This window comes from Nomascus leucogenys, chromosome 12 (genome assembly GCF_006542625.1).
Source record: "Nomascus leucogenys isolate Asia chromosome 12, Asia_NLE_v1, whole genome shotgun sequence".
Taxonomy (NCBI): Eukaryota; Metazoa; Chordata; class Mammalia; order Primates; family Hylobatidae; genus Nomascus; species Nomascus leucogenys.
Genome location: NC_044392.1, coordinates 13,300,858 through 13,324,685, shown reverse-complemented (window position 1 = coordinate 13,324,685; position 23,828 = coordinate 13,300,858). Strand labels below are relative to the sequence as shown.

The window sequence follows — 23,828 nt, the reverse complement described above, 5'->3', positions numbered from 1 at the left end:
AAGCTACTTGAGAGGCTGAGGTGGGAAGATTGCCTGAGCCTGGGTGTTCGAGGCTGCAGTGAGCTATGATTGTGCCACTGCACTGTAGCCTGGGCAATAGAGCAAGACCCCGTCTTTGAAAAAAGACAAGAAGGCAATGGAGTGCTAGGTGTGCTCATTGCCATTGTTGCTGCTCTCTGGCTCTTCCTTAAATAGAGCTAGAAAATATATATGCATATGTGTGTATATTTGTGTATGTGTGTATCCATCTATCTATCTGATACACATCTAATCAGAAACCATGAGTTCACATTCTTCCTGCCAATTCCAGTTCAACACCACAGATTTTCTCCCTTTCCATATTTTAACTTCTTTCTCTTAACAGTGAGAAACCTGGGTCCCATTATCCTTAATATATGCACTTCTTTGATCGGTTCCTCTGTAGGTAGCTAATCCTCATTACTGCCGCTGCCCTTTACCCCTCATGAGTGCCTCTTTTACCCTGAGTGTGTCACCCCACATCAGACTGCCAGCCGACATGGATGTTTTCCACATCCCCCTTGGCTCTGACATGCTGCACCACACCTTCCCGCTTCTGCAAGGATGTCTTCCTCACCCTGCCTGGGCTCTGACAGTGTACCCCAGACCTCTCTGGCTCACCCTACTCCACCTGTTGTAGGTATCTGCCTTCTTCTACTGCACCTAATGGTTTTAGGATTGAGTTTTTCAGGAAGGGAAGAGAAAGGGTTACCCTCTGTTTCTTGACTTGAACTGAACTTGGTTGTTAGAAGTAAGGGAAGTGTGGAATCCAGTAACTGCTGATATGTGGAGGCCTGACCTCCTAATGTCTACTCTCAAGACTTCCTACAAGAGAAGTTTTTTTGTTTTGTTTTGTTTTGTTTTTGAATCGTGGTCTTGCTCTGTCACCCAGACTGGAGTGCAGTGGCTCCATCACAGCTCACTGTAGCCTCAACCTTCTGGGCTCAAGCGATCTTCCTACTTCAGCCTACCAAGTAGCTGGGACTACAGGCATGCACCACCCCGCCTGGCTGATTTTTAATTTATTTTTTGTAGAGATTGGGTCTCACTGTGTTTCCCAGGCTGGTTTCAAACTCCTGGGCTCAAGCAATACTTCTGCCTCAGCCTCCCACAGTGCTGGGATTACAGGTGTCAGTCACTGTGCTTGGCCAACAGAAGCTTTTTGATGTAGATGAAATCAGGTGAGAAAGCAAGGCCTGCAGGCAAGAGGACCACTGGCCATCAGAATAGGGTATATATAGTATGCTCTGTCAGAGGTCTAGAGCATTTTAGGGTTGCAGAAGACATCGATATTACTCTCTGAGGCTGCCTTGTGAATTAATTGGATTTGTAGGCCCAGAATCTGGGGATCCAGGCTTGGCCAGGTGGGCATAGCCCAATAGGATAGTAGTAATAACATTAGGCTAATATATATTAAGCCGTTATATGCCAGGCACTGCTCTTAGTGCTTTACATGTGTTGTCTCATTTTATTCTCACTTAAGGAGTAGGTGCTATTGTTATTGTCATTTTACAGATGAGGAATTGAAGAACACAGCATGCCCAAGGTGCCATGGGTAGTAAGTGGTAAAGCCAGGATTCAAACTTGGAAGCCCTCCTTACTCATCATGCTTAATTGCTTATAGTATTTGGTAGACAGGATTGACTGACTGTGTATACTACGCATATTCTGTGCACATTGTAGAACATTAGGACTTTCGGAAGTCTTTACACTTTTTTATGGGGTTAGAGAAGAGTCTAAGTCCTTGAGGGACTTTGGATCCAAACTAGAATGGGTAATTTGAGCAGACTTGTGTCTCCCATCTCATTACTATTCAGGAATAGGTGATGAGAAGATTCTGGCTTTCAAAGGGATATTGGCCCTCTTGCCTTTCCAGGAGACTCCATATTGAAACTCAAGCCAGCGTTTGTCTACCTGGGCTGAGTTTTGGCTGTATTTTTGGTGAGGCTATAAAGCAGTGGTGAAAACAAGTGCTGTGCTTGTGCAGGATCCATGAAGAACTTAAAATATTTCTTGGTCTTAGCTCCGCTGAATCCCCCTAAAATCTCATTATAGGGACAGGGAAATTGAGGACCTACACTAGCATATATCCTAGTAAACATATAGGCAAGTTATTGTAGCTCATTCAGTGAGTCAGGAGAGAGACGGGAAGACAGCCATACTTGGCATTATCTGCTTCTGTTCAGATAGTAGTGACCTCATTGCCTTTGAGTATGCGCTGGACTTCACAGGGTGCTATCCCTCTTACCTACGTGAAGGGAGCCAGGTGCCCACTTGCAGCCATCAGAGGCAAGCCTTTGGCTGTGTTGGAATGAGGCTTCAGAAAGCACAAACTATGGCCATTACTGTATTGTACAGTGAGATTTCTTATTTGAGGATTAAAGTTGAGAGAAATTTGAACGTTGGGTATTAAAGGGAGAAAGACAACATTTCTGCTTTGTTCCTTTTTTCTTTTTAAGGAAGTTTGAGTTATTCGTGAGTAAAACTTAGGCTTTGATTTTTATATTTAGTTAGGCCTCTGAGGAGCAGGCATTCTGCAAATTTAAGGGGAAAACTTAAAGGAAAAGTGATTCGATTTTTTTTTTTTTTGCACATGTTCACTCAGAAAACTTTACTAGATTTTTAGCCATGCTCCTATTACTGCCACATCTGGGTTTTCTTTTTCTTCCTCATTTAAAAAGTCCCGCAGTCATTCAGGGTCTCTAGTAGAGACCGAGTCTAAGGCAGCAAATGAGAAGGCCTAAGGCTGTAGCCAGCTGTGCTCTCCAGGCACTGTTCATTCCCCCAGGGTGCCACTTACTAGTGTGGGGGTTGGGGGATCACCAGAATGTCGGAGCAAACTCCCCTGTGATTCGCTTTGTTTGCCTTCACCTTGGGAGAGGGGAGGAGGGTATGTGGAGACATCAAGATACAGACTGGAAAGCCAGGGGCAAATGGCTACTAGTGGAGCTGAGAAAAGAGCCTTGGACATTTTCTGCTGCTTGTCTGAGCCTACTTAGCTTCCAGGACTGATTGTACAACAGGGTCACCTCACGTTACTTTGGACCCATAGCTTTAATGTTAACTGTTGCCACCTGAGAAGCGACTGCACAATTTTTCTCTCTTCTCTCTTTTGAACTTTAGAGCTCCATTTAAAGATGAAGGCCAGTGTTGCATGTTGTTTTGAGAATGATCTGGGAGACTCAGAGCTGTAATAATGCTGCAGGTGCTGCTATTAGGGTCTTGAACTTTAGTAACGAATACTATGATTTAGAAAAGGGGCCCAGAAACACTGGGGAATGGCCCATGTTGCGTGGATATTCCTGAAGACTAGGTGGAACAGGGCCACAGTGGGAGGGAGTAACCCAGGCTCTCTGTTCTTTTTTTTTCTTTCTTTCTTTTTTTTTTTTAAACTTTCCTCCCCTAAGTTTTAGATGCTTCTGGATGTTCAATGCTAGCACCTTTACAGACTGGAGCAGCTCGATTTTCTTCGTATTTACTTTCAAGAGCAAGAAAAGTGCTGGGCTCCCACTTATTTTCTCCCTGTGGTGTTCCGGAGTTCTGCTCCATATCCACCAGAAAGCTGGCGGCCCACGGCTTTGGCGCATCCATGGCGGCAATGGTGTCCTTCCCTCCCCAGAGGTATCACTACTTTTTAGTGCTGGACTTTGAGGCCACGTGTGACAAGCCACAGATTCATCCTCAGGTAACTAACTGTTCCATCATTGCTTTAGAAAAGGTGGGGCGGGCAAGGAGGGAGGGAGGATAGTTTTGCTTCCTGGAACCCAAAGGAGCTTTCTCATGCCTTCCTGTCTTTTAGCTACTCATTTAGAGTTCCTGTCTAGGAAGCAGGACTTGTTTCAGGTATGCTAGTGTAAGGTAGACCTGAGAAGTCTCTGGAGAGAACTGGGTACATTGTTTCTCTCTAGTCTCAGCTTTTGGGAATCAAAATATTTCCTTCTCCAGTCCTTCCTTTCTCTGTTCTTTTCTTTCCTCCATTCTCCTGCTACTGCCACTTGTTCCTTTAAGGAGTGCTATAGTAGCTAGCCTCCAAGATGACCTCAATGATCCTTAACTCCTGCTATTCACACACTTGGTGGTTCCCCTCCGGCACTGAATCAAAGATATCCCTGTATAGCTAATAGAATACAGCGGAAGAGATAATGTATGACTTCTGAGGGTAAGTTATAAAAAGTATTGCAGTCCACTTTGCTCTTTTGGACCACTTGCTCTGGGGGAAGCCAGCTGTCGTGCTGCCAGGACACTCAAGCAGCCCTGTGGAGAAGCACGTGTGTGGGAACTGAGGCTATTAGCCAAAATCCAGTGCCCAGCTTGCCAGTCATGAGAGTGAGCTATCTTAGAAGTGAATCTACCAGCCCTGGTCAGGCCTTCAGATGACTGCAGCCCCAGTGGACATGTGACTTCAACTTTAGGAGAGACTTTGAGCCAGACCAGCCAGCTAAGCCACTCTCAAATTCCTGACTCACAGGAACTGTGAGGGATAACAAATGATTATTGATATTTTAAGCCACAGGTTTTGGGACGATTTGTTATGCAGCATTAGATAACCTGAGCAAGTACCATTGTTGGTCGTTGGAAAGGACAATTTCTTTGCTTGCTTTTTTTCATTAGTCACCAGCTGTGTTCAAAGACCTTTTAGCTTTTAAGTTAATGCTACTAGGAGGCTTGGATTAGCTGCAGGTGATATTGAAGTATGTGGTGTTTGCTTTGAGGGAATGATTGGGGGCTGATGTAGCAGTTCATTGTAGTGTTGGTGCATTGAATATGCCTGGCTCTAGGACTGTAATTCTTCTCTATAGGGTTAGGTTATAGAGTGTGTGATTTGGGGATGCATAGACATGTTGCTCTGGGAACAGCTTTCGATCGTAAGGAGGAGGGAGAGAAGGGGACCTCAGCATTGGGCACTTCGAAGATAGGGAGGATTGTGGTCCATTCAAAGATAAACTGGGTTCGTCTGTCACGGTTGGTTTTTTCAGGAAGGGATCTGTCTTTAGAATGGTAAATTATTTTACATAAAGCAGATACGACAATGTCTAGTTTTCCCTTTCTCCTCTCCTCTTTCGTATACTCCCTTAATGCATTGGTCTGCTTTTGGGGCACTGGAATGAGGCCTACTGAGGGCTGGGAACCCAGGAGCTGGATAAGGAGACTATCCTAAAGGAAGGTCCTTTGAGTGAAAGGGAATGCAGCTTGGGAGCTACTCAAGCCACACTTACTTTCTCTGCCTCTGGCTCCTGCCTGTACTGTAGAGTCTTCTTCCCTGCCTCCCCAAACTACTGGAGTTTCTCTGGTGTGGTGGGGGCAGCTGGTGGTTACGTTGGGAATTTTGGTTATTTAGATTCTCCCATGTTGGGAATCAGGGATCCAAATCTTCATATGTCATATTATTTCTTCTACTTCAGTCACTGGGTAAGCCCTAGTGGGACATGAGACTAAAATCTAACACATCTCTGTCACATATGATTCATCCCTCTTCTGATCCCTCATAATCGCTTGGCACCTCTGTTATGGCATTTACTGCTTTCTGGCATATGCTTATATATGTGTATTTTCTTACCTTTTCAGTTAAGATTATAAGCTCAGATAATTATGTAGCTCTGTTTTCTTGTCCTGCAGAGGGTCCTGCCAATATTCCTGAAGGTGAAGCCTGAATCATGTCTCAGTTTGGTCTGTCAGTGTCACCTTTCATCTCTCTTTCAAGGGCTTTATTTTTACTTATTTATTTATTTATTTATCACAATGCTGAAGACATCATGCAATACAGACTTAAACAGCTTGTATCACCAACTTCCTTCCCAGACTTAGGCACCAAGACCTTCCAGACCCAGGCTGAGTTAGGGCTTCACATTGTTTACCAGGGTCTGGGCCTGATTAAAGATTATCTCCAGAATCAATGAACCCTGATGATGTGATTCCAAGGGCACTTAAGGAATTGGCTGCCCTGGTTCATTATTAGCAAAGCATTAGCTGTTGCTTTAGAGAACTCGGGAAGAAGCATTTGCTGTCTTGCTTATCTTTAAAAGGAGAATACAAATGATCTTGGAAATTATAGACCCGTTAGTTTACTGTGATTCCAGAGAAGATACTTGACCTGATCGTCAGATAATCAATCAGCAAACAGCTAGAAGAGCGTGGGGCACTGAGTAATAGCTTACATGGGTTTGTGAAGAAGAGCAAATCCTGTCAGATCAATCTAACTTCTTGCTGTGACATAGTGATGGATTTGGGTGGATCTAGGGCAAGTGATAAATGTAATGCATCTTGACTTCATTAAACCTCTACAATGCTGTGATCAACAGTTGGGAAGGTGAGTTTGGGGCCAGACATCTGTGTTGAGCTACCCATCAGACCACCTTCAGGAAAGGGACGGCAGGTTGAAACTTGTTAGTAGCAACTTAAAATCTCCCTTTTTTATGGGAGAGCTTTTTTAAGGTTTGCAGGTAGCAGGATCCTGATGGGATTCAGAGAAAGCCAAGAACACAGATTGGAGAAGTTGTCAGTCCTAGATAGAATAGCATCCTTCCATTGAGGTCAAAATAGGTCAGGTTCTTATTAGAGCCCCTGTGCTGTTTAGGTCTTCTGGTCAACAAGGGAAGTGGAGAAATTGGAAAAGCTCAGGAATTAGACCACAAATCATTAGAGGCACAAAAATAGAACTTAGAAAATAAATTGAATATAGTTTTGGCGACTGATTTCTTGTTCAGACTGAATAAATTCATCATGTGAGGAGTAGTTATTCCAAGGAGTATGATAACAACTTGCTCTTGATTTTAATAGGGACAAAAAAGAAAGAAGTTTAAATGGAAGCAGGAAAGGTTGAGATTTGGGATGAGACTGAACTGCCAGAAGAGACAGCAAAAGGACCGGAATAAGGTATACACCTTAGATCAGCCTTCCTTAGTGCTCTCTCAGAACGGCTTGATGGCTGTCCATTTGACAGAGATTCTTTGATTCTTTTTTTTTTTTGAGATGGAGTTTCACTCTTGCTGCCCAGGCTAGAGTGCAATGGCGCGATCTCGGCTCACCGCAACCTCTGCCTCAAGCGATTCTCCTGCCTCAGCTTCCCGAGTAGCCAGGATTACAGGCATACACCACCATGCCCAGCTAATTTTGTATTTTTAGTGGAGATGGGATTTCTCCATGTTGGTCAGGCTGGTCTCGAACTCCCCACCTCAGGTGATCCACCTGCCTCAGCCTCCCAAAGTTCTGGGATTACAGGCATGAGCCACCGCCCCTGGCCTGATTCTTTTTTTTTTTTTTGAGACAGAGTCTGGCTCTGTCGCCCAGGCTGGAGTGCAGTGGCGCAATCTCGGCTGACTGCAAGCTCCGCCTCCTGGGTTCACGCCATTCTCCTGCCTCAGCCTCTCCGAGTAGCTGGGACTACAGGCGCCCGCCACCACACCCGGCTAATTTTTTGTATTTTTAGTAGAGACGGGGTTTCATCGTGGTCTCGATCTCCTGACCTCGTGATCCGCCGGCCTCGGCCTCCCAAAGTGCTGGGATTACAAGCGTGAGCCACCGTGCCCGGCCCTGATTCTTTATGAGTAAGGTCTGCATGCCTCCTGGGAGTAGGGCTGGGCTTATGAACGAGAACCATCCAGGCTCCTCTCCTGACCAGCTCCCTTTTCTATTTTTGTTTTTGTTTTTGTTTTTTGAGACAGAGTCTTGCTGCGTTGCCCAGACTGGAGTGCAGTGTGTGATCACAGCTCAATGCAGCCTCAACCTTTAGCCTCAACCTCCTGGGCTCAAGCGATCCTCCCATCTTAGCCTACCCAGTAGCTGGGACTATGGGTACGCTCCATCATGCCTGGCTTATTTTCTGTTTACTTTTTATAATGATGGGGTCTCACTATGTTGCCCAGGCTGGTTTCAAACTCCTGGGTTCAAATGATACTTCCACCTCGGCCTCCTAAAGTACTGTGATTACAGGCGTGAGCCACCACAGCCAGCAGGAACTTTCAGTACTCAAAACCCTGCATGGTACACTTCTGTTTTTATGACAGTGTGTCATACCCCTTGAGTATATAGGAGGCAGAAACAGTTTTAGGCCATGGCCTGTTTGGAGGCTTAATGTGGGGCTCTTTTATCTATCTTTGATTCCAGAAGTTCCTGAGTTAGTTGAGTCAGGTTATTGGGACTATCTTAAAGGAATGCCATCACGAAAAACTAACAGGTGTAAGCCCTGTTGTACTTGGGTGAGTAACAGCATTGGTTACAAACATGGTAAAACATGGTATTTTCCATTTGTCATCAGTTTTGCTGTTTATTTTTGTACTTTGTTCAGCTAGGTGAAACTGGAGTGGTTGGCTTGCCAGTTACAGGCTTTGGTGTTCTGGTTTTTGCACTCATTTTATTTGTGTTACATGTTTTGATTCAGATTAACATGATAGGTATTGGTTGAATAGGAGACTTTTTCATTTGAAAACATTTTTTTCACTTAAATGTAATTTAGATGGTTTAAAATGTTTTAGAGGGTCCAAGTTTCAGGAATGCGGCTCCTTTCTTGTTTTAGGAATTGTTTCCTGACATAGAAGCAGTTTTTTATCTGGTTTAGGAGAATTGTGCCTCCTTTGTCCTCGCTAGCGGGAGTTCATGTTGCTCATTTTGGTGTGGATGTGCACCGAGTGATGGTTGTTGTGACCCTGAGGCCCAGAGAGCAGCCTGAAAGCTTTGGTGGGATCTTTAATTGTGCATCTTTAACCTTGGGGCAAGTTCGCTCACCACCTCAGTGTTCAGAAGAGACCAAAGCAAATGTAAGTGAGGAAAATGAGGTATAGGCCACAGCATGTTGGGAGGAGGAGGTAACCTCAGCTGTCTGGATGACCAGGGAGGGAGGGTGCAGCACAGCTCTCCCCATCCGAGGAGCTGCCATCCTGGCGGCTACCCACTTTCCTCCCCAAGTGGTCTGGCCATCCGTCAGGCTCCTGGGTAGTCTTTTTGTCTCTGCTTTGCAGCAGCCCTACTGACTGTTTGCCTTCTCATCTGTATTCAAGTGCCCATAACTTTGGAGAAAAATGACCTTTGGGGTTGAAGTTTCTAGTGTTTGGTCTTTGTCCACAGGGGCATTTTTTTCCTTTTTACGGAAACCTTGAAGAGAGTCCATCTGCATTTTGAGTTAGAACTATGAGTAAAGGAGTTTCTCGTTTCCGGAAAATTGTCCAGGTGCTGTTATTTTTGAAGGGTAGGTGGGGAGGGTTGATGGTGACAGAGAGGGCTAATATAGAAGAGATTCGGAGGGTTTCAGTGTGACCTAGATTTACCACATCGTTACTAGTCTTTTGTGAAAGAGACATTTTGGAAAACTTTACAGGAAATTGGTTAAGATCCCTACAAAGCAAACTGTATTGATTTCTTTCTCCTTCGTTCGAGGCTGAAAGGCAGGAATCCTCTTAACCCCACGTGCTGCCTCCCCGCCCTGCCCCACACATTGCTCTTTGCTCCATGTTTAGCTTCTTTCCTTCTCTCTGTTCTTGGTTCCTGCCGTGACTAAGTGGACAGAAAAGCAATTCCCTGGAGAAAGAACCCACCCTTCCCTTCCCATGTGCTTGTCCTGGTTGTAGCTCCTCCAGTGGGGAGGGATGGGGCCCAGACCTTTTTCCTGGAGAGCCTAATCCTTGGATTGTGGTCCCTCTGTCTGTGGCCCCAGTCAGCATGTACTTTTTTCTGTACAGACAGGCGAAGGCGCTGACGCTATTCTTCTAAACTGGGAAATGAAATGCAAAACCGACGTTAATGTAACATTATGGTTGAGATTAAATGCACCCAAATCAGGAAATTCAAAGTTATGCTTCCCACAGCAACTATAACTCAGCCTCATCTGGCATGTGTAGTATTTTGTGTTAGTGTGGATGGTGTTATATGTTAAGACATTAAAGTTAACACCATAAGCAGAGCACAAAATGCTTGAGGGGGCTGAGTTATGGTGACTGTGTGAGCTGTAAGTGTTCTTGCACAGGCTCCCGACTCCTAGAATAATTTTTCCGCTGCCCATCAGAGCAATTATTGCCTTTCTTTCTAGTTATATCTCTACTTTAACACATCTCTTCTTTCAGGGTCACTATAAATGAATTCTTCTATTGATGGCCAGTGATGGTGGGAATGGGGTGGCCCACTAGGCCCCTTTGTCTTTTTTGTCACTGCCTCCATAAATGTGGTCCTTGCCCCTCCTCCTTTCAAAGCCATCTTCCTCCACAGGCTGCTGTTTCCTGGTGGTCCCTCATAAGGATGGGCCTCCCCCTGGCTCCCACTATGGCTCCTCACTAGTATTCCCGGAATGGGAACAAGCGTTTGCTGTGTACGAGTCTTGGCCGTATTGCAACTTCACGTGAAAGCCGAAGGGCCTGTCTGTATTTGGAGCAGACATAGCAATGTAGAAGCAAAATATACATCTCGAGGAATGGAGCACTGATGCATGATGGCGCTGGCTTGTGTGTTTGGCATAGCAGAGGCAGGATCGAAGCGGTTTATTTGCTCTATTCAGACTGCTTCTCCACTTTCCCCAGGGCTTATACCTTTAAGCTGCCATGGTGTGTAGTAGGCTGTGGAGTTGCCTGGGGGTGGGGCCAGGAACTTTCCTTGGGGAACACTGGGTCACTGGTAACAAAATCACCACATAATTTAGTGCAAATCAGGAAACATCCCCCCTAGCCTCTTATTATCCTGGTGGCCTCTCCAGGGCTGAGACAGCTGTTGGAATGCAGATTTTTTGGGCACTGGGCTAAGGTTGGTGGTGGGGAAGAGCTCTAAAGAATAGGGCCATTGATAAATGGTGAATGAAATCAGGGACTGTAAAATAACAGTGACACTGAGCTGCCTTGTAAAGTTTTTGTTGGACATAACAAAACCAGCTAAGTCAGCAAAGGAATGGGGAAGACCTCATTTTAACCACCTTAGAGGCAATGAAAAGGCTTCTTTTTACTCTTTGGATAGTAACTTAAAGCTCTGCATTAGATGCTAGGGGTATAAAGACAAGTAAGGAATGGTCCCTACCCTCAAGGAGCTCCTAGTCAAGGAGGGCAGACATTTGTGTAACAACCATTAGGCCGTATGATAACCACCATGACACGGGTAAGTACTTGGTACGGTGGGGGCACAAAGGATGGGAATGATCAATCCTGCTCACAGTGTGGGGGAGGGCTGCATAGTTTCCATGTTATAAGAAATTCAGGAGACCAGAGAGGGCCAAGTGGGCCTGAGGCCATTCACAACTGTTATAGCAGGAAGAGAATAAGGGGTTCACATAGTAAGCCAGAATGAAATGGCCTAAGTCTGGAAAAACTGACCTTGATTGCAGGCTTGTTTGTAGAAATGTTGAAAATGAGGTAAAAGGAGAATAAAGACTTTGAACCTGGCAAGTATTTCACTGTTCAGTTAGTTGGATTATCTATATCAGTTTTACGCTGTTTCTCACATACGAGCTAGAAGGTGTTATTGGGATGCTATAAGTGAAAGTACAAAGGCTAGAAGAGGCTTAAGAGCATTTTACCCAATAAAGTGTGGGTAAAAAGGGTGTGGGTGAAAGTGGATATGGTGTGAGCTAAGGCTCTGAGGTATTGTCAGGAAGGCTAAGGCTCTGAGGCATTATTAGGAGGCTGATACCTCAGCATAGCATTTGGGTGGGCTGCTAGGTCTCTAGGGAGAGTCAAAGGTTGGGGAATGACATGACGCCTCCCCTTAACCTTCCCCCTGCTTGAAAAAAAAAAAAATTGGGGAAATTGGATCTGGATCTGCTAGGACCCACCTTCAATAGACCAGGGAGGTTTAGACCCTTCAGAAAGATAAACAGCTGGCTGACTAACATTGAGATTAGTGTGGAAGGAATGACTGATGAAGAGGCAGGAAGGTCTGGGTAATGTGGAGATTGGTGGGATCAGAAGGGACTGGAGGGCATGGGGGTGGAGGCTGAGCTTCCTCTGAGCATTGGCAACAGGTACAGCCATAGAAAGCAAAGCCAGCAGGTCGGAAAGCAGGGGCAGTGGGGGAAGTGAAATCTAAGAGTGTTTAGGTTAAGTCCATAGGCTTCACTTCTCCCTACCTCCATCCTGCCCTGCTTTTCCTCTCCCCTCTTGATTACATTTCTTTTGTAGACTGATCTCCATTGTTTGACATGAGGAAACTGATATCAGGAGACCCTTTCTCCATCTCTGTATCTCATTGGGAAAAAGGATCTTGCATCATTTTGATTAAGATGCCATTGGGATGATTATTTTTTATCCTCTTATCCTGGGTGTTCACGATACTTAAAAAACCCCCACAGCCTTACATTTATGTGATGAGTTTTGAGCTCTAGCTGTGAAAATTGAGCCGTAGCCTAAAAGCCTGAAACAAGAGTGTACCCACATTGACACCAGCTACCCCCCCCCTCCCCCCCCCAGCAAAGGCTGGCAGGTCTGCAGCAGAAGGGTGAACAGGCTGGCACAGGCAGAAAGGCGTTTATATGTATTGATGCTACTACCACGGACAAAACCCTGTTAGGTGTTGGGAGAGTCAGAAAGGAAGTAAATCAGAAAGGAGACATCTGGAGGGAGAGACAAACATCAGGGCAGCTTTTATTTGGATGTAGAGGTGCCTTGGGACAGGCTGCTGTTTGGGTCCTGTCCTTGCATGTAGTTGGCCAGTAAGGAGATCTGGAAGGCCTGTGGGTGGCAAAACAGATCTGATACACAAGTGGCTCTACTTCTGTTGTAGTGTATGGTCAGTGTCTAGTCCTGGAAGGCCATTCCAGCCAAGGGCTGATCTGAGGGTTAAGTGCTGGCAGGGGCACTTATTTGGAGATGCTGACGTTGCTGAAAGTAAAGGAGTGTTCAAACTCTACAATGGGGGTACAGTTGGGGAGCCAGAAAAGGAAATTTGAATGTATTACTGAGTGGAAAAGAAGAAACAGAAATAGATGTTGTAAGCCAGAGTTCATGGGAATGGAAAGGAAGTTGTTCCAAGAGGTTAAAAATGTATGTTGGGAGACTGGTACGGATGCAGTACTTGAGAGAGATGCTAGTGGGCTGGACTAGGATGTTAGTTGGTTGGCGATGGTGAGAATGGGGAGAAGTTACATGTTGTAACCCTTAGGTGTGCTGGGAAGGAAACAAGCTTGAGAACCATGTTCTTATGTAGCTCATAACTCTTTTGGCGACTAGTGGGCTACTGAGGAGTCAGTGGTACTGAGATTTGTTAAGGAGTGGCGCATGGAATCTATAGTTGTTGTAAATGGGGTACTCTGAGTAGAAGATCCGTATCAGGGAGAACATAACAGGCAGAGCTGTTATAGTTGAGTTCCTTAGTGGTAATGTGGGTAGTTATCCCTCTAGGACCTATTTGATGCATTGTTTGGCCATTGGCCTAGAGGAGGTAGGTAGTGATGGTTAGGTAGATAGGGTAATAACTGGCTAGAAAGCTTGGAATCTTGCTCTCTAAAAGTGTGATAAAACTGAGAGCCATGATTTGAGATTGCATTGTCTGGAAATGCAGGGTCTGCGTTGTTCACAACACTAGCAGCATTTTAAAGGCCAACTGATCAACTGAACGGGATTGGTAGTTGCAGATGGGTGGGTAGGGCTGATGAATGAGATGAAACATGGCATTTTGATCAGGTCTACTTTCACTGGAAAGGTAATGTAACTAGAGAAACAATGTCGGGGGCAGACCTGAAAGGAAATTCATGGTTGATGGTGTTGAATGTGGTGGCTGGTGAGGATAGCAAGGAGTCCCCAAGTAGGTGCCTTAGGAGATGCAGGAATTCTGTGATCCTGCTCCAAATTTGTGGCCAGGGTTGGAGGGGCCTTTCTCAGGACCAGAGGCAGTTAGATAGACCAGATAAGCTCCTGGCTTGTGTCTGTAATGAGCGGTCTTCTCATAGGAGAGGTATCCAGTCCTGCTTTTTGGTTCATCTGGACAGAGGAAAGTTTTCTTCTGGAGGGCTGAGACAATAGTGTGCTGAGCACTCTGAGGGTAGCTGATGCCTTGGTCTTGACAGTATTCCTGAAGGAAGCAGGCACTGCCATGACAAGAAGACTTTTTGCTCCCTGACAGAGATGTGCCAGTCTACTCTGTGAAGTTCTGGGATGTGACAGGCCTGTTTTTCTGCCCTAGCTCTTGGCAGCAAGGAGGATGAACTGTCTGGTGGCGATAAGAGCTAGGGATGGTTAGCAGACTTCGAGGGCTTGACTCGGGTGCTTAAAGTGGGCCAAGTAAGGGTTTGCTCCGAGAAGGGAGCTGAGAGCCATGGGCTCTGATTCTTACTTGGTCAGTACCTCAGTGATAAGGAGTTAGTCACATAAATGTTCTAGACTACACCTTTGCTGTTTAAATTGTGGTCTGAGAACCAGCAGCATCCTCATCACCTGGGAGCTTGTTAGAAATGCAGATTGTCAGGCCGGCCCTACTCCAGAGCTGAAATAGAATCTGCAATCTGACACATTCCTCAGGTCATTTGAAGTCTGAGAAACACTGCTGTAGTCTGGACCAGCGGTTCTCAAACTTCAGACTTCAGCGAGCATCAGAGTCACCTGGAGGGCTGTTAAAACCAAGGCTGCTGGCCCCATCCCCAGGGCTTCTGATTCTGAAAGGCTAGGGTGGAGGCCAGAAATTTGCATTTCTAACAAGTTCTCAAGTGATGGGACTGTGGTTTGACAACAGCTGACCCTCTTAGCTTTCTCGTCTGCAAAACAGGGGAGTGATTCCTGCCTGCTTATGGAGATGTGGGATCATATGGGACAGTGTGTGAGAAATGTGTTCAGTGCATTGTGGGGGTGGGGGGCAGGTATCCATCTGTGTATTGCTTGCTTACTAGTCAGTGAATTTTTAAAAATCTTTTGTTATGCCAGCACAGCTGTTTACCTTCCTGGCTGCTGGCCGTCATTTGTGGGCAGAGAACAGGGAATCTATGAACCACCCCACAGGCATGCAGCATTCTGTGAAGAGATCAGCAGTCCCTGGAGCTATGGATGGGGATTACTGAGCAAGGTCTCCAGTAGCCCAGCCAGCTTCCCTGGGCTCCTGGCAAGTGGTCTGACCAGAACTCTCAGTCTGCCTGAGTGGGCCTGGTCCTGTCTTGATCACTTGTTACTCACTGCCATTTCTTCACCCCCAGCTAGTGTATCTTAAGGCAATATTTGAATTGGTTTGAAAGATGGTCTTTGTCTAACCAAGCCTCTGATTCATCTTGTGATCCTGAGCAAGACACATGCTTTTCCTCCACTTTATTGGGTGACTGATGGAACAGGCTTTGGCTGCATGTGCCCAAGTCGCAGAATGTGGACTCTGGACCTTCAAAGTGAGGGGAGCTGAGGTAGATGCTGTTCTGATGAGAATCAGTAGAGCATAGTGGTTAAAAGCATGGATTCCAAAACTGGACTGTCTGGATTTGAGTCTTGACTACCTACTGGGAGTATGACCTTGGGCAAGTTGCTTGCACTCTTTATGCCTCAGTTGCCTTATTGGCAAAGTGGGGTTAATAATAGTACCAATCTTATAGGACTGATGGGAGGATAAACTGAGTTAAACATATTAAGTGCTCAAAACAGTGTTTGGTATGTAATGGCTTATAGGTATTAGCTCTTATTAGTAGAATTAGTACTAGTATTATTCTGATCCACAACCTCCTCGTAAGCTGTTGGGATACAGGAGGTGACTGGGAGGCAGGCCCTGCTTCTCTGGGGAACACAGAGAGATCAGGCCCTCTTATCAACATAGTGGTAGAGCCAGGGTACTATCCAGAGAGATTTTTTTGGGCTTGGCACCCTTCCACTTCTAGGCCCTTCCTTAGTGATGCCTCCAGGGGACCTCTCTAGCACATAACTTGAGATTTGTTTGAATTAATTTCATGACAAATGTGTGTCTACAGGTAGCTACAAAGAAATCATTTGGTTGTTTGGTGCCCTGAAGGGTCAGCTTCACAGAAGCCACTTATATCTGAAGTTATTTACAATTGAATATGTAAAAATGTTCGAACTGTGGCTGTTTCTGAGTCATGTACATACAGAGGTAGACACAGGTGTGCACACCTCAGGTGAGGATGTGGTTTCTAAGACTTGGTCTCCTTCATTTATTGGTATTATGTTTTTTGAAAAATTCAGATTTCAATAAAGGTAAATTATAATTCACTTTGCACCCATACTCTCCTCGAATAAAGAATAGCAGTGTCTATTTTCAGCCTCTTTTCTATATTTTAATTGCTTTGGGGTCTATGGAGATGGGGAGAGGGGGACATGTAGGTGAAAAATCAGCCTTTTAAAGCTCTGATTTTTTACCCTTCCTTGTCCTGAAACTTCGAGCATCAGCTCTCATCTGTCAAAGTGTAAATCAGCAATTAAAACCCAAACAGCCAAATGCCAAAGATGACCCGAAGCACAAAGCAACTGACAAACAAGTCCGGACAAATCGACGGGTAATTTATAAGCTTTGCCCTAAAATCTAATTATTTGGCAATTCGAATTTGCAGCCAGCCAGGGCTTGGCAATAAATTTAACCCGCCATAAATTATTTAGGAGCAGACTGTGGTGTAAATCAAAACCACGAGTGTTTGTTTAAGAAATAAGCTCCTTGTGCATAAAATGTCTTTTTTTTTTTTTTTCCAAGGGAGAAACTGTTATTGCAAACCATACCCCGTGGCCCAGTGTAGCCCTCACTTCTCCCGTCCAACTTCCTCTCTTCCGTCTCTTCCCTGTGGCCAGGAGGTTTCTTGATCCTTGGAGAAAGGGCCCATCTTTGCATGAGACTTTTATCCAAAACTAAATATTTGGGTAAAACCCACATGTTTTCCAGGGACTGCATTTTCTACCTTGTGGTATGTGTTGCTTTTAGATTTTATCAAACCTTTCAGTGCAGGGACACACACTTTTTGGAATTTTCTTCCGAGGGTTGAAGGAATAGATTAGTTGTTTTGAAGGAAAGCCAGTTCCTTCTTCCTAGGTTGGGAAGCCATGAAAAATGATCTGCTCATTCTCTTATTTCAGATAGGACATGGAAACATCAGCTCAGGCAGAGGAGAATCTATGCTTAGGAAAAAAGGGCTAGAATGCTACTCTATTAAACCCTCTGGGCTGGGTGCAGTGGCTCTGGCCGGTAATCCCAGCAATTTGGGAGGCCAAGGCGGACAGATCTCTTGAAGCCAGGAGTTTGAGACCTGCCTGGCCAACGTGGCAAAACCCCGTCTTTAGTAAAAACACAAAAATTAGCTGGGCATGGTAATCCCAGCTACTTGGGAGGCTGAGGCATGAGAATCACTTGAACCTGGGAGGCAGAGATTGCAGTGAGCCGAGATCATGCCACCGTACTCCAGCCTGGGTGACAGAGCGAAACCCTGTCTCAAAAACAAACAAACAAAAAAACAGAATTTATAAACCCTCTGTCCCAGTTTTATGAATCCCAACAGTCTAACCTAAGTGCCTTCTGCTTAAATCCTCTTGTTGTTATTATATCTTCAAATATATTTTTATTTCTGCAGACACTTCAGTTGGAGGGAGTTTGAATGCCCCGAAAGTAACTTACACATTTATTTCTTGTAATCTACTGATCATGGGTGTGAAATTTCATTTGAAATGCTGTTGCAGTTGTGTCCTCAGTTTATGAAGGAAATCATTGGGGGTTCCTAGCTGAGCAATTAGAGAGCAGCCAGGGGCTGGGCGCGGTGGCTCAAGCCTGTAATCCCAGCACTTTGGGAGGCCGAGGCGGGCAGATATTGAGGTCAGGAGTTTGAGACCAGCCTGGCCAATATGGTGAAACCCTGTCTCTACTAAAAATACAAAAATAGCCGGGTGTGGTCGCGGGCGCCTGTAATCCCAGCTACTCAGGAGGCTGAGGCAGGAGAATTGCTTGAACCTGGGAGGCGGAGGTTGCATTGAGCCGGAGATTGTGCCATTGCACTGCAGCCTGAGTGACAGAGTGAGACTCCGACTCAAAAAAAAAAAAAAAAAGCTGGGTTTAAAATCTCTGCTCCAACCCATTTTACAACATAGATGAATGCTTGTTTGGTGCTTCCTTTTTGTTTCTGTCTTCTCTCTCCTCAAAAAACAAAAGATTTGCAGGGACAATATTGAGGGAGACAGTAGGTACAATAGGTTTGGAACCTTGGATATTTGAAAAATCCCAATTCTGAGGCTTTTGTTCTTAGCTGTTAAGTTATGGCCAGTTTTCATCCACCATTGGCAGACAGCCCAGTGCTGTAGATAGTTTGTGAATGGTGTTTCAGTGTTAGCATTGAAAATCCATGTTGGCCGGGCGCGGTGGCTCATGCCTGTAATCCCAACACTTTGGGAGGCTGAGGCGGGTGGATCATGAGGTCAGGAGATCGAGACCATCCTGGCTAACATGGTGAAACCCCGTCTCTACTAAATGCACAAAAAAATTAGCTGGATGTGGTGGTGGGCTCCTGTAGTCCCAGCTACTCGGGAGGCTGAGGCAGGAGAATGGCGTGAACCCAGGAGGCGGAGCTTGCAGTGAGCCAAGGTCGCGCCACTGCATCCCAGCCTGGGCGACAGAGCGAGACTCCATCTCAAAAAAAAAAAAAAAAAAAAAAAAAAAGAGTCTATGTTGCAGGAAACTCGTGGTCCTGATCAACAAAACAGTTGATTACCCTAGGTAAGACTGGGATTTGGTGGTTTATAAGTAGTTCAGGGAGGAAACCACTTAGAGATGAGAGTAGATCTAGTAGAAAGTGCTTTGAACTGTTAAATATCTGAGTTTGAATCCTGGCTGTACCACTGACCATCTTTGACATCTTAGGCAGATCATTTCCCCTCTCTGATTCTGCGGAGAGTTTTGTGTCTTCTGGTACAGCCAGGCCTTTGGCTTGTCTCCTCCACTTAGCAGCCCTTTCATATGTTTACACAACAAAAGTTGAGAGAGTGAAGCCTGTGTGCCAGCATAGGAATTAGGTGCTGGAGATCACACTGAAGGCACATGGTTCCTGCCTTCCCTGATGCCATCTGTGCCATCTGTGTTACTGCAGCCATGGTGGAGTCTTTTTAGTAGCAAACCTCTAGAACTTTTCTGCCTAGATAGTCTACATTCATTGCTCTTAAAATTTGAGAGCAGCCTCTCTTTCTAGGAGATAGTAGACTTGAGTTCTCTACAGGATAGCCTTTTAGACTAAGAGAACCAGATCTTTCTTGACCCTTCATATTTTGAAAGCTGCTAGTCCTACTCTTTTTAAGTCTCATTCTCATCTTCCCCTTTTGGAGTTCCAGCTCTGTCCCTCACAGGCAGTGTAAGTGTGAGCAAGTGAGTTAACATCTTCGGGCCTTAGTTTATTTGTGAAATAGGGATGACTGTGATTCCCACCTCATGAGTTAGGAGGATTAAATGAGATCATTCCTATTAGCACAGTATCTGCCACGTAGTAAACAATAAATGGAATAAAATGATTGCATTTTCCACATGTCTTGGAGAGCATTGGAGGCCAGCTCCTCTTCACCCTTTGCCCACACTTGAGCATCTCAGAGAGAGGAGCCACCTTTCATTGTATTCATCTCTGTGTCTACAGCCAGCCCCTGCCTGGTGAATAGTAGATGCTTAATAGTATTGATTTACGACCTGAAGATGGTGATGGTGATGATTATGTAACCTGTCTCCCATGATTAAGGAGGGTAAAATAAGAAAATGTATGTGAAACTACACTTTTGTGAATGGAAAAACGTAACACTGTGTACGTCCCTCCACTAAGGTCTTTATCACAGTGTACTGTTCTTTGTTTGCCTATGTTTTCCACTCATAGTCCATGCACTTCTCCAAAGTGGAGACTACATCTTATCTCTAGTCCTGCTCCAGCCCCTGTCTGATATCCTACACAAAGTAGGCACTCAGGTAGTTTAATTGAATGCAAATGGCATACAAAGGCAAAGAATTGTAAAGCTATTATTAGGATAGGGAAAGAGGGCTGGTAAATACACTGGTCCTTCCTTCCTTCCTGGTGCTACTTTGACACAAAACTGTTTCTGAAATAAACCTCTTCCTAGGGGAATGATGAAATTGGCTGAGAGAAAAGGTCAGGGTCAGGAATAACAGTTTCATTATCTGAGCAACTGGACATAGAGGCTGGCACTTGGGCACATTGTCACAAATCTTTGTGTTGGGATTAATGCCACTAACCTGTAGTGTTGGGGTTCCATCTCTGATTATTATCAGCTAAAAATCTTCAAAATGTTTGTCATGCTTCAGGTGCCCTGGCTGCAGAGTTGTGCCAACTTGGTGCAGATTGGGGCACCTCTCCCACTACTGGGCTGTTTGGGCCAGTATTTTGAATTCTGGGAAGTATGGAAGTACTGGCTGGGCAATATAGGAAGGTGAGAAGTACCTCAGTGACGTCCTTGCTGCTCTAATTTCTCAGAGAGTCTTTTCTCAGAAGCTTCTCTTTTGCATCCTCAGTGGCTCAGGTGAATATGCCAGTGTGTAGGCTCATTGTTAACAACAGCTCCTCATGTTGTGGAGGAAGGGCCCGTGCAAAGTCACGTTTTGAGACTGGCCCTTGAAACCACCTCTTCTTGGTCTTGGGGAGAAGGCTTGGCTGATGAGCTGGCATTATCAGAGATATGTTTATAATAGGCCCAATTTGATGTGTCCTGGGCCTTGGGTCTAGGCCCCCTGGGAATTTCAGGGGCCTACCCCCCTCCTTTTTTTTTTTTTTTTTTTTTGCATGGATCCGAGTCTGGCTTGTTCTTCCTCTCCGGGAGCATGGCACTGAGTTTCAGCACTTAGTTGGCCCCATTTCCCTATGGGTGAGGAAGCTAACATCAGGAAAGTTTGAATATTGAGCTGCAATATTTGCTGTTACTTGCTGCAATGGGGAAACCCAAAGGCCAAGTTTCCAGAGAGTCTGCTGGGGATGCTGACTTGGTGCTGGTCAGAGTGGAAGCTGAAGTGCATACTATTTTATAATAAATACTAATGAAATCCTAGATCTATAATAGCATTTTGGATATCTAAAACAAACCATGTGCTTGTAAAAAAGTGGAAAGAGATCAACTTTAAGCCATAAATTCTTGGTAATAGAGGGTTTTTTTCTATTTATGTTTGATAGATATTTTTATTTCCAGAGGAATGTCAACTCCTAATTTCATAATGTATCATGGGCTTAAGAAAATTGAATTTAATAAAAAGCCAAAGATGAATGGCATCCTTAAAGGTCCCAACACTTGTCTTTATTAGCAGGACAAACTGTAGGTCTCCAAACACTGCTGCTCTCCAAATGAAAGTTTAAATGAAAAGTACAGTTGTGTCACAGGTTAAATTTCATTGTGGGCCCAGCTAACATTGTTAGTGAGGAGCTGGCTATATTTGTTTCCTTAGACACCAGGGCAGCCAAACTCACCAGGCTATAGAGCTCTTTCTGTTGAGGAAGTGTTTCTTCTACTTAGGGAAGAGGAAGGACACATCAGAAAAATCAGGAGTCAGATGAGCCTAACTCATGGGCCACACCTCAGAGTTGGCTCTTGGAATCCTGGATACCTGATTTTGCAGGGGGACCAATGTGTATTTTTTTGGTGTGTGTTCGATTTTGTTATTCAGTTCCAAACCCCCGTTTACTCTGTATGTAATGCTTCATGGGGAACAGAAGGTCCAGGGAATTGGGAAAAGAGTGTCCCCCTCTCTTCACCTTGGGAGGAGAGGTATTACCTGGTCTAAGCAGCAGCCTGGACCTCCCTTCTTTCCCCTCTGCCTCAGCCTTGCAGCCATTTTGCCCTTTCTGTCTCTGGGAATAAGCTCCTGTCAGCTTCCTCATCTTTGGAGATCAGCCCACGGAGACAAGGCAACCAGAATCTTTGAATCTCTCTGGCATGAAGTCTGACTGACTTGATTTGGTTTTCGGTCCTGACGTGTTGGATTGAAATAGATGCTTTAAAACCAAGCCCAATATTAGTGGGTATGTCTTGCGGGGAGGATACCTGGCTTTCCTGGGACATCAAGGAGATTGACCATTTCTCCTTGTGTTTTCCCACCCATTAATTTCCTAAGTGCAGTCAGGTGTCATCTGTTTCGTGTTGCTTCTCCAGGCTGTCTCTGGAGAGAAGCAGTTTACCTTGATTTTAATGATACTGGAAAGGTCTCCAGAATGAAGGACCTGGGGAAGGGGTGCTGCCGGAGCTGACTATTGGGGCCACTGAATGGGCAGAGCCCCCTTTCTTTCTCTCTGCAGTGGAGGCCCTTTCCACATGCTAATTTTACTCACAGAATTTTGCTTTTATTTATTTTTTTTATTATTTCCTATTTGTCTCTTCCAGATGTTTTCAGGGCAGTTTTTTTGTGTGTTGTAAACTAATTCCATTCATGTTTTAAAAATTTATGAAAGCGCTAATAAAAATGTCAAAGTGGTAAAAATGTTAGCTTTTCCTCTGCTTTGATTAAATTTTGCAAACTGTTTTGAATATTAAAAAGCAATAATTTTTTTTATTCTCTCTCCTTGCTTTCCCTCTTCTCTCTGATACGCATGTGCTCTCTCCTGCCCTCTCGCCGCTCTGGTGCGTTCCTCCCTTCCCAGGAGCGATGTATGAGGCGTGCTGCACAGCCAGCGTTCTGCAAGCCTGTTTGCACACCAGGACCTTGGTGCTGTGCATCTCTATTAAATAGCGGAGACAAATTAATCTTAGAGACACCAAACAAATTGTCACTCCTCCTCCTTCTCTTCCATTATGTTTCAGTGGACTGGGAAAGGCTAGCTAAGCGATTGGGCTGGTGGTGTAGAGGGAGTGTGTGCTGCCTGAAAGAAAGGTGGGAGGCGCTAGCTCCTATTACTGTTACTCACTTTTCTCCTTCTCTTTGGGATCCCCTTTGGCTTTATTTTTTTTCTTTTTTTGAAAAATAAGAACTAATGAAGAAACTTACCAGCTTGGTTCAAACTTCATACAAGGAAATCTATGCATTGGTCTGACGGCTGGTTGTCTATATGGCAGGAGATCAGACCCATTTCAGGACAGGGACCTGGGCAAGAGAAAGAAGGGCGTATTCTTAGGGGCTCAAGTTAGCAAGCCTGTGCTAGAGAACCAGTTGGAGACACTGGGGCAGATGATACCACTGTCTTCCTTCCCATTTCCAGAAACAGTGGGGATGAGGGCTGTGTCCAGTCCCTGGAACCTATGAAGATATTAGCAGTGGGAAGGTTAGGATTCTAACTGCTGGTGCCGTCTCACTCAATCTTGGGTTTGGCCTGGCAGGAGCTAATGAACCCAAAACACTCATTCTTTGTTGACTTGGAGCTACTGTTGGAAATGGTTGATTACAATAACTTATTTTTCCTTTTCTGTATCTTTGGCACTCCAGGAAATCATCGAGTTCCCCATCCTAAAGCTAAATGGCCGGACCATGGAGATTGAGTCTACCTTTCACATGTATGTCCAGCCTGTAGTCCATCCACAGCTTACCCCATTCTGTACAGAGGTAAGGGCCCTGGAAGTGGGCAGCAAGGGCTGCTGGGAGGGGAATTTTGGAATCCCTTGGTGCTCTATATAGCCATTTAGAGAAAGCATAGGGCTTATCAATGCTTAAGGCAAGTGCACACTAGACCTAGCAGTTAGGTTTTATAAAGTCTGCCACTCCACTCAGGTCACTGTTGTTATTGGGGACCCTGGGAGAGCAGTGGCTTAGTCTACCCCTGCTTCCCCAGCATCCCTTCCTGGTGACCGGCACTTGGAGACCAGGAGCAGAATGGCATTTCTGGGGTTCAAGTTCTTCCCAGTTCAATTTCCCTTAGGGCCCCTTGGCAAGAGGTAAAGATTTCAGCCACTTGGAAGGCAGGGTTATGTTCGGGCCTTCTTAGCTTTCTGGCATTGTTACTCTGTCCTTCTGTAAAGTGGTCCTGTGTGAAGCGTAGGTTGAGTTTGTCA

At 45.2% G+C, this 23,828-nt stretch overlaps 1 protein-coding gene across 7 annotated transcripts in view; it reads left to right on the top strand.

Annotated features, from left to right (window-relative positions):
- Window positions 1-23,828, top strand: part of ERI3 (ERI1 exoribonuclease family member 3) — a 132,673-nt gene that overhangs the window by 12,496 nt on the left and 96,349 nt on the right. For 5 of the 7 annotated variants that reach the window (XM_012511395.2, XM_030823758.1, XM_003278639.3 and 2 more), the window contains 2 exons: window positions 3,426-3,703; window positions 23,266-23,382. In XM_012511395.2, coding sequence (XP_012366849.1) covers window positions 3,449-3,703; window positions 23,266-23,382 — 372 coding nt within the window. In that variant the 5' untranslated portion in view covers window positions 3,426-3,448. The remainder of the gene's footprint in view (window positions 1-3,425; window positions 3,704-23,265; window positions 23,383-23,828) is intronic. The other 2 variants (XM_012511397.2, XM_030823759.1) reach the window with 1 other exon arrangement.